The following is a 10,253-nucleotide window of genomic DNA, read 5'->3' as shown; positions in this document are numbered from 1 at the left end:
TTCTAAAGTGCAACATATATTGTATTATTGTAGAAAGCGTTTTTTTTTAAGAAAAAGTTTTAAAAGAACTGTTGCAAATCACTTGGTTATCATGCAGGCTCAGCAGGAACGCTTGCGGAACGTTTACCGAACAGAATTGATAGAGTTATCCTATCCCAAAAATAATTTACCTGCAAGAAGCTATTCACTAGTTAATTAATCTTTATTGAAATAATATAAAATACAATATTATTTGCAGGCAAAAATAAATATAATCTATAATTATATTTCATGAGAAAGAAACTCCCCATTTTTAGGTCAGATTGTCATAACAGCTATTCTCTACCTCAACGGCTATATCATTATTTTCAGAATTTCCTGAACTATTATTATTGTGACACAAAGTCAACCGGCACATATAATAGATCAATTCGCAACAAGCAAAAATAACCAAATCAATGGTAAGCTGCATTAGTCCTATCGCGATCCAACTTGCGGTATTTCTTTTTTAACTCGTTTTTATAGTTCACGTGTATATAGACGTAATAGCACCAGTTCATTAGTTCCTTCACTTCGGTAATAAACTAATAATATTAATTATTGAAGTGGTTAGTAATCACAAATTTAACATAATTCAAGAAGACTATTAATGTGCAATAAATTCTCGATAAGCGTGAACCAACGAACGCTAAAATTAAAAAAAGCATGAGTTGTAAAAGGGGAGGGAAGAGAGAGAGAGAGGCAGAGGGAGAGAGGGTGGGAGGGAAAGAGGGTGGGAGGGAGAGAGGGTGGGAGGGAAAGAGATGGAGGGGGAGAGAAAGAAAAGAATGAATTGAAAGGAATGAAAAGAACGGGGAATGGAGAGAGAGAGAGGAAGAGAGAAGGCAATGGAGAGATAGGGAAAGAGAGGGAGAGAGAGAAGAGAATGGTGGGAGAGAGGAGGAGTGAGAAGAAAGTGAAGAGGAAGAGAGATAGAGGATAGAAAGGCAGAGGGAGAGAAAGGTGAAGGTGAGATAGGGGAAAATAGAGAGAGGAGGGGGAAGAGAGAAAGGAGAAGAAAGAGAAAAAGAGAAAGAAAGTGCCCTTCATCTCTTTCCAAACATATTACGCCTTTTGTCTAAGGTAAAATGCATACTAGGACAAAGAACTTTCATTACTTCAATGAAGTTATCAAATTGGCGCAAAATTACTTCAAGTGTCACGCGTTGCTTTAAAACACGTGTTGACCAAATTATTGATGTAAATCTATGTAATATAGCTAAACAATAATAATAATCTATAATAAGTTAAGCAAGCCCAACCTTTTGCCTCAATTATGTAATTTACAACACTCTAAAAACTACAAGGTAGTGTAAAATTCTAACTGCATCATTGATGTATCAACACTCTCATCCCTGTTAAAACTAGCATTATTTTTTTATGTAGCTATTTTAGTCGTAATAAAAATATATTCTGAATGTTACTTAACTTACTTGACTGTTCTTTTTCCATTGCAATTTCTCGATAAAAGACATATTATAACTGGATACAGATAATTATTAGTGCAGAATTTTATTGCTCGTTGTTTCTGTGATTAACTTGAAAACTATTGGCTGCTCTTGTTCATTTTAATGGGTATATGGGACAAAGCTTGACATATATGCTGAGGGCAATATTCTGTCATACTTTGCCTAAAAATAAAAGAAAACATGTTCTTTGCCTCATAAGAGAATAATCATGGGAATAATCATAGCTCTTCTTTCTGATTAAAAGCCGGTAATCCTAAATAATTTTTTCTGTGATGCCATTGTACTATTTGAGTTTATTAATAGTTCTATCATTGCTTGGTTTGCTGTATTGTCAGTCTGGCCTGGTACTTTATCTGCACAGTCTACTGTGTATATATGCATATACTAAATGCAATTACTTGGATTTGAATCAGTGCTCTGAAATTTGTCATTTTTATAGACATCAAATCGAATTTGCTATAAATTTTTTGGAAACAGTAGCGGGTAAATTTAAAGTTGTGTGATGACTTTGAATGCCTTTATGAAATGTTTGTTTTTATTTTTATTTTCTTTGTTTTTTTCTATCAAAAGTGGTGAGATGTTTCATTCTGGCTGATGTGTTTAAAATGATTGCCTTATATTCAGAAAAAAACTTCTACTATACATAGTAGTCAATGTGGAAGTTAACTCCCCTAATAAGTCTATCGTAGGAGTTTAGCCTTTTATTTCACACTAATCACTAAGAGCTCTTCAAGTTTGGCCAATCTTACGTGTAGTTGCCTGTGCGTGTAGTGGTGCGTATGTGAGTTTGCGTATGTGGATGCATGCATACGAACATGTGAATGGATTTTAGGAGCAATATAAATGCTGTGAAGATAAATGCGCAAGAGAAATCACAAACAAGTGTTACACAACATTAATAATGATTATTTGCATAATTTCAATGAGGCTCATGCGCATACAAATGTTTCAAATGTATCAAATACATGTAAGTGAATATTAAAGATTGGAAGTTGGGTATAGTTTTTGAGATAGGTGTGTATAAGTGTTTTGAGCAACTCTATGAACATATGTGCGGACTCGAGATTTTGTAGTAAGTACCAATTCTTACGGTAAGTATGGTATTATTGAGCCTTGCAGTGTTTTCTTTGTTTGGAGAACAATGCTTGGCTTTACATCTATGTACAGCGTGTAGATAATTGAGGAGACCATTGATAATAATAATAATAGTTATAGTCATCTTTTTCAATTTTTTTATGATTATTTAAGCATTGTCAAGGTTTTCTATTGTTTACTACGTTGAACAAAGCTAGGTGTACACCTAACTTGCTCAATATTGTCTGTGCACAGCAACTACTAATATTTGTCAGTAACTGTTTTCAAGCACAGGAAAGTATTAAACTTTCAGCATTCTATTCACAATGTCAAGGTTGACTTGCTCATGTAGGATTCATACCATCATATATGAGAACCTACTGTAGCCTACAAGTTAATTGAATTTAAATTGTGTTTTGTTACTTCTTTAATTTGGTTGTCTGGTTTTGCTTATGCTGCTATCATCTATGCGTGTATTTTTAATATCAACATAAAATCCTAAGAAGATGGTCCTGTATCATGGGCAAATGAGCTCTTCAGTTTTTGCTGGACCAATTGTCTGAGTTATTTCAGTGTTGTAGGGAGTATTTATGGCTTCAGAACGCTTATTCCGTGTAGCAGATCCCAATTTCTGTGGGCGCTGTGGCTCAGTGTTGCCTCCTCCAACAATGGCTGGGTCAAATGTCACCTGCAGGAAATGTCACAATAAAATTGAGGTATCAGGTGTGTAAATTGGTTCGTTGGTTGTCATAAGTGTTTGTTGTACAGTCAGCGGGTGACCACGATGGCCCCTGATAGTCTTATCTTGAAATCTCTTGTTAAACTCGGTAGTTTTTTCTTTGTCGTTCATCCTTATACCGTGAAGACTAACTCTAGCCAATCCTGGCTCAGGTAAGCTAATATTATGCGAGTCCATGACTAACTTTAGCCAATCTTGGCTCAGGTAAGCTAATATTATGTGAGTACATGAATAACTCTAGCCAATCCTGGCGCAGGTAAGCTAGTATTATGTGGTTGTAGATTTTGATGGACTCACTACAACGCGGACCATAGTATTCAACAAGTCTTCCACATCAACAGATTCTGCCCAATATCAAACAGCTGGACCTTCAGTAAGTGATACCTCTGTTGACTGCATTAACTCCCATTATTACATTAGAGCTGCCTATTATCATTTTAGCCTTTGGGTATTTTAAGAAGGGTTGGTGTAAAGGTTAGGGCAGTATTCAATTTACCCAGCAATGTAAATAGATTTTGGAATTCCCCACCTACATGTAGCATGCAATTGCCCTAAATCGTGATCGTATCATCAGCATTTCTATTTAAATACAATGTATAGCTAAATTGTGACACCATTGTAATATTTCTAGTGACAGTGTTCTCTATTTCTAGTCATCTTCTGAGCGGCGTCATTGCAATTTTTACTGTTTAGTGTTACATAAGATCACTAGTATGATAATATAATCAATTAACCTCTCTATTCAGAATCATTGGTCTCAGTAATAAGGACTCGTGTAACACAACAATTAAAGACCGTTAACATGTCAGTTTCTAGCTTATGACCAATAACTTGAAGGTGAGAGTTTTACATGTGATGTCAGAAGACATGTTTGTTTTTGGAAATGATAAAAATATTGGCACTTTATGTTACATTTTTAAATATTTCAGTTCTATTTTTTAGGTAAATCGTTTTCTAAGCATTGTCTCCCCATGCTAATTATCATAAACAAGTTTAGTTAAACTCAGCTATAGAAGAAGCTGATAATTATGTTAACATTATCGTTAGTTAAATTGAAGAAGCTGCTATATCAGCATAACTAGTTTTACTACTGTACGTCAGTCAATTGCTTGGTTTTGATGTTTTGTGCTGTATAGTGCAAATCTTATTCAAGGGTACTCTGAATAAGTATATTCAAGTAATAGTAAGAATAATATTCAAGTTTGCTGTGCTTAGTCAACAAGTATGACTACTCACATGACCTTGACTTAGCTGCGTCTAGCCAAACAAATGAAATGATTCAAATCAGTTGACAGAGATGATAATTAAACATGAAGACCGATTTAGCCTCAAAGCTGAATTGAGCTTCAGTTATGCCAAGTTTCCGTACAGCAATAGTATAGTAACACGCCCCCATGTAGTGCCACAATGTCACCATGAAAACAGTCATGTCACTCTCAATTTATCGGGATTCAGTGTTGGTGTTCAGAAGCGAAACACCCGTGCGAGACTCCATCTTTGTGTCATGAAAACGGCCTTAGCGACCAACGACATCACACTTGTTGTTCGCACATAGGTCTTGCTTTTCTGTTGCTTCTAACGCAGACTTATGCATTGACATAAAGTATCGTACAACGATTGCTCTGCTATAGCGCCTACAAAAACATGATCTGTTTGTCGGCCCAGCGTAGCGCTTCCGCACTGGTGCACCCAGGTGTCACTACACTATCACTTTATGGAAACTTAGTATGTGTTAATGAAGGATTCGAAAAAACTGGTTTCTGGATATAAAGCTCTAACATTGGACAGAGCTTGCGCTTATCAAGTTTGTAGCAGTCATACAAGTGTAAGCTCAATTTAAATTATAATACATAAGACATTATTGCAGCTGGACAGAGTGTGCAGCAGTTGTGGTAACCCGACCATGACCTACAAGACTCAGCAGACTAGATCAGCCGACGAGGGTCAGACTGTTTTCTTTAGCTGCCCAAAGTGTGGGTGAGTTGCTGCCCATTATTATGATTAGCAGACTGTAAAATTTCAGATTATATATACATGTATATAGGTTATAATATCTCTGCATCTAATAAGCGGGACATTGTTATTTTATATACACCATTACTAGATACATAAATACGTATATATCTTTTTGTAGAAATCAAGAAATAGAGTACAGTTAAGAATCTGGAGCGCTCATTTCTGGTCAGGAAGCTTATAGCAAAAGACCATCTCAATATCTCTCTGCTAGTTGATGGAGACATGGTTCATCCCATCTTTTTGTGCGCTGGAATGGGTGTCTGTTATAAATACAGTAATTGTATAAAATGGAGGTTATCGTCTGGACCAGCCTTTTTCCTGAGTTGCTGTCTTCATCAATGTTTTATCTACACCTTAAAATCAGTACCGCATGCTGATTGGCTTTCAATAATTCAAGTCTAGCATCGTAAACATTGCTTCAATAAGATACAATCATACCCACCTGTGTGTTTTACATTTGACTTTGTTTCTAATTGGACTATCAAAGAATATAATATGATATATTTACTAAGGCATGCTTTATTGTGATCTACGCGCTATCATAAAAATAGCGATTACTACTGCATACGATATCAGGGCATTCACTAAACAGTGAATTAAACAGTTACAGAGGAAGCATGTTTTTGTAACTAGTCCAATGGCACTCATTGTAACATATGTAATGTGCTGTCAGTGTTACACGTTTATACAGGGCTCAAAATACTCTACATAAAACACAGCTGACATGCTCCAAAACAAAGAGAAAAACTTGGTATTGACATATTATATTTAATCTTTGACATATAAAGACAGAGCATTCTTGCTCACTTGAACCTAGCTCCGTTTCAGGTTAGTACGCTAGGATGAACCGATGGTTTTATATTTGCAGTAATAATGCCTTCAAATGTAAAGGATATTAATAACTGTTGTGATGGTTTAATCAGGTCAAAGGATATTAATAATTGTAGTGATAGTTTAATCAGGTCAAAGCATATTAATAATTGTAGAAATGGTTTAATCAGGTCGAAGGATATTAATAACTATAAAGATGGTTTAATCAGGTCAAATGATATCAATAACCTGAAAAAAACTCGCAAGAGTGGCGTGGAGACAACCCTTATTTTTATTTATTGCGCTGTAACCAACGCTGTCATCAATACAACCTGCTGAACCCAACAGAGTGCGCTAAACTCAACGCTGCCGACTGTACAACCTGCCGAAACCAACAGGAGGGAGCTGAACCCAACTCGCTTGTGTTCTGCTGAAACCAACAGTGCGCTAAAACCAATGCTGCCTACGCTATAACCTGCTGAACCCAACAGGAGGGAGCTGAAACTAACTCACTTGTGCTCTGCTGAACCGAACAGAGTGCGCTGAACCCAACGCTGCCGACTGTACAACCTGCTGAAACTAACAGGAGGGAGCTGAACCCAACTCGCTTGTGTTCTGCTGAAACCAACAGAGTGCGCTGAAACCAATGCTGCCAACGCTACAACCTGTCAAACCCAACAGGAGGGAACACAACTTTGGAAAGGATAATAATTATTTAATTATCCAATTTGTTTGTAGTAACTTTGTGTGAGCTTGCTAGTGATGATGATGATAAGTGATATATTTCCAATAACAACGACTTTATCATGATAATACCAATCATGCGGCTATTTTAAGAGCCAAACACAAACTGCCCTGCCTAAAAATTAGTGGCAGTATTTATATTACATAAGCGATTGGCCTAGAGATTGACGGTTATCAATCAAACTGACCAATCATATAGTCTTGCTGACTGCCGAGTTTCTAAGAATTTTCACATACAGAACAATAAAAAATTATTGCTAGACAATGAGCCATGGTAGCGTAACAATCTAAACACTAACAAAAAGCGCAGAAAATTCTACATATACTGGGTAGCGAACAGTAATTGAAAAAAAACATTAAGACATATTTCGATAACGAAAAAAGCTAATTACAAAATCTTATCTCGAGAAGACGTAGAACAAAAATAGAAACAATATTGTTTAAGTAATCTTAAACCACTAACGATTAATTATAACAGAAACTTAAAATATTTTGACATGTAACCATGAACATAAAAAATGTCTTCCAATGAGTGAACGGTAAGAAATAAATTACAGAAGATTGTTCACTGCGTAAAAATCTTAATACATGGCATCTGATATCTTTTCTAGGTCAACCACTGTCCCAGAAGTCCCTTCTCTATATATATCGCCTATGTCACCTTCTCCTTTTATCGGTCTATTATGCTTTTCTGCGCCGGGTGTCCGAAGCGCCTTGATGAGCCTGACGTCCATGGGACTGATAGCATCCAAATAAGACAATTCTTCGGAGTTATTCCTCCACGGTCTTTTTCATGGCCACCACTCCTTTCATAGTTTGTTCTTGTGCATTAATGGCGGGAAGTTTTCCTCGGATGCTATGTAGCCATTCGTTAATGGCCGATTACTAATTTTTATAACACCACTCTCCGTTAAGTCTTGATTCTATCCCAGAATCGGTTTATCTGGTGGCAAAACACGCTTCATCCTATTTAGCCGATAACCAGAGAGATGTGCAAGCTGTTTGACATTCCAGCCAGAACGACGTGCGACCAAAGTTGCCCCTTTTTCTACCGTTACTGGAGGGTCATTCTCCTCTGGGAGAGGATCCTGGTTGTCTTGCACTGATCCCGACACTGGCTCATTCAAGTCTCCTCAATAAAGCTCAATCCTGCCCTCATGCTGAATTGTCAGTTTGCCTCTTCGCTCCATCTGGTAGGTCTGGAATGGAAGTACCTTAGTTATGGAATATGGCCCAACATATTTAGGCTGTAACTTAGCTCCTCGACTCTTTCCTTTAAAATATGACTTGAGCCAGACTCCACCGCCAATCACAAACTTGGACTCTTCCTCACTGTCATCAGTTCTAGGGGCAAGGAATTGTTGCTGTCGTAGTCTCTCATGCACTGTCTGTAGGTCATTCTGCAGACGAACTGCATACTCATTTTTAGAGCAGTCCACACCAGTTGGGTAGTTCAGGAGTAGATCATGGGGCAGGTGTGTCTCTCTACCAAGCATGAGGTAGTTTGGATTCTCACCAGTACGCGAATGGGGGGGGGTGGCACGCACTGCACGCATAATCTGGAGAACCAGTTGATCCCATTCCAAGTGTTCTGATTCAGCGAGCATAGCTCTCAGAGAGTTTTCCATTGTTCGGTTCAACCTCTCGACCCAGAGTTTCTTTGAGGGTGGTATGGAGCGGACTGCATCTTGTCACAATTCCACAGCGTACAACATTCAGCAAGCAACTCCGATTGAAATTGGGACCCCTGGTCTGTGTGGATGATATCTGGTATGCCAAAATAGCTAAAGATCCGCTCATCCACCACACGAGCCACTGTGCTGGCCTGTCCATCTGGAATGGGGATGGCATCATACCATCTCGTAAAGTGATCAGCCAGCACCAAAATTTCTGTATTTCCTTTTTAGTCTCCGGTAGTAGACCACACAGGTCTACAGCGATAATCTGCCAGGGTCTTCCTGCCCAGAGTTGGTTCCTGGTATTGTGGTTCTTATGAGAAGCAGGCTTGGACTTCTGACATGCTATGCAGGCTTGGATTCACTGCCTCACTTAACTTGTCATGCCTGGCCAATACCACCTTTGACGCACTACCGCCAACGCTTTGTTGAAACCTAGATGAGCTTCTGCATGTGTGGCCTGTATGAACTCGGACCTCATGCTTGTATGGCAGACTGTCCTCCACGTCCGCAAGCTCCTCTGAGGCAGATTTACCTGTAGCACACCCTCTTCAATTAACCTCAAATGCTCCCAAAGCCTGAGCAGCTTTTGTGCATGCCAACCAAGCTCTCTACCGGAAATGGTAGCCTGTTCCCTCACAGCCTGATAAACATCTTTGATTTGCTCATCTATCTTCTGCGCCTGAGCAATATCAACGACATCAATCCTCCGCTGAGTAGCACACGCAGCTGTGAAGCAATCCAAAGGTTGGCTGTCAACCTGTAGTTGTTGTATCATCGGTTTCTGATCAGGGAGCATTCTTTGGCACTGCTGGCAATCATGACAGACCTGCCGGCTGAGTCCATCGGCATTGCAGTGTTTCAAACCTTTGCGGTACAGCAGTTGGAAGTTATACTCCGTCAATATCTCCAGCCACCGTGCTAACTGATCTGCAGGATTGGGCATACGGAGAAGCTAGGGTAGTGAGGCATGGTCGGTACGAATGGTGAATTCCCTTCCAAACAAAAGAGGACGTAAATGCTTCACAGCATTAATGATGGCCGGAAACTCCTGACGAGTGACACAGTAGTTCCTTTGCTCTTTAGTATAAATTTTAGAAAAATAGGCAATGACTCTCTTATGGCCATCTTGGATTTGTGACAGAACTACTCCGGTGCCGACCCCACTGGTATCTGTGTCCAAGAGGAAGGGCAGTGAATGGTTCGGGTAGGCAAGGATGGGTGCGGAGGTAAGTCTCTTCTTAAGCTCTTGGAACGCCAGCTTACATTTCTCTGTTCATTCAAACCTTGCATGCTTCGAACTGAGCTGGCTCAATGGTCGGCTGATGTCAGAGTAATTGTGGATAAACCTCCGATAGTATCTGCAAGTGCCCAAAAAGGCCCTCACATCCTTTTTGTGACGAGGTACTGGCCATTCCTGTACAGCATTAACCTTGCTCACTTCAGTCTTCACCCCGCTAGCACTTACTACATGCCCTAGGTAGTGGACTCTATCATCAAACAATCTGCACTTTGCTGGCTTTAGCTTCAGCCCAGCTTTTTGTAGCCTTACAAACATCTCTTTTAGACGCTCCAAATGACTATCTAAATCCTTGAAGAACACAATAATGTCATCAAGGCAGATTAATAGTATCTTCCAATGCAATTCTCTTAACACAGTCTCCATCAGTCTTTCAAAGGTAGACAGAGCTGAGGTCAAACCAAACG

General features: G+C 39.0%; 2 protein-coding genes across 5 annotated transcripts; one reads left to right on the top strand and one right to left on the bottom strand.

Moving 5' to 3' along the window:
- The first annotated feature begins 300 nt into the window (after positions 1 to 300).
- On the top strand, positions 301 to 5,818 carry LOC137400274 (DNA-directed RNA polymerase I subunit RPA12-like). Of its 4 annotated transcripts, none has more exons than XM_068086603.1 (5): positions 301 to 440; positions 3,143 to 3,284; positions 3,582 to 3,673; positions 5,168 to 5,277; positions 5,435 to 5,818. In XM_068086603.1, the coding sequence occupies exons 1-5, from the start codon at positions 438 to 440 to the stop codon at positions 5,457 to 5,459; spliced, it is 372 nt and encodes a 123-aa protein (XP_067942704.1). In that variant the 5' UTR covers positions 301 to 437; the 3' UTR covers positions 5,460 to 5,818. The 4 variants fall into 4 exon arrangements, with proteins under 4 accessions (XP_067942704.1, XP_067942705.1, XP_067942707.1 ...); XM_068086604.1 differs by lacking the exon at positions 301 to 440 and adding an exon at positions 504 to 555; XM_068086606.1 differs by lacking the exon at positions 301 to 440 and adding an exon at positions 528 to 587.
- A 2,185-nt stretch (positions 5,819 to 8,003) lies between these two features.
- On the bottom strand, positions 8,004 to 8,498 carry LOC137399713 (uncharacterized). The gene has a single exon (XM_068085921.1). It carries the CDS (start codon positions 8,496 to 8,498, stop codon positions 8,004 to 8,006), a length of 495 nt encoding a protein of 164 aa, XP_067942022.1.
- Positions 8,499 to 10,253: the final 1,755 nt, after the last annotated feature.

This window comes from Watersipora subatra, chromosome 7 (genome assembly GCF_963576615.1).
Source record: "Watersipora subatra chromosome 7, tzWatSuba1.1, whole genome shotgun sequence".
NCBI lineage: Eukaryota > Metazoa > Bryozoa > Gymnolaemata > Cheilostomatida > Watersiporidae > Watersipora > Watersipora subatra.
This window is presented reverse-complemented; position numbering and strand designations above follow the sequence as displayed.

Bases quoted from the DNA above. Each gene is read 5' to 3' on its own strand.
- LOC137400274 (XM_068086603.1), top strand. The intron at 3,285-3,581 runs GTGTGTAAATTG...ATGTGGTTGTAG, and splicing joins CAATAAAATTGAGGTATCAG to ATTTTGATGGACTCACTACA. The intron at 3,674-5,167 runs GTAAGTGATACC...ACATTATTGCAG, and splicing joins ATCAAACAGCTGGACCTTCA to CTGGACAGAGTGTGCAGCAG.
- LOC137399713 (XM_068085921.1), bottom strand. From the start codon at position 8,498: ATGGAAAACTCTCTGAGAGCTATGCTCGCTGAATCAGAACACTTGGAA.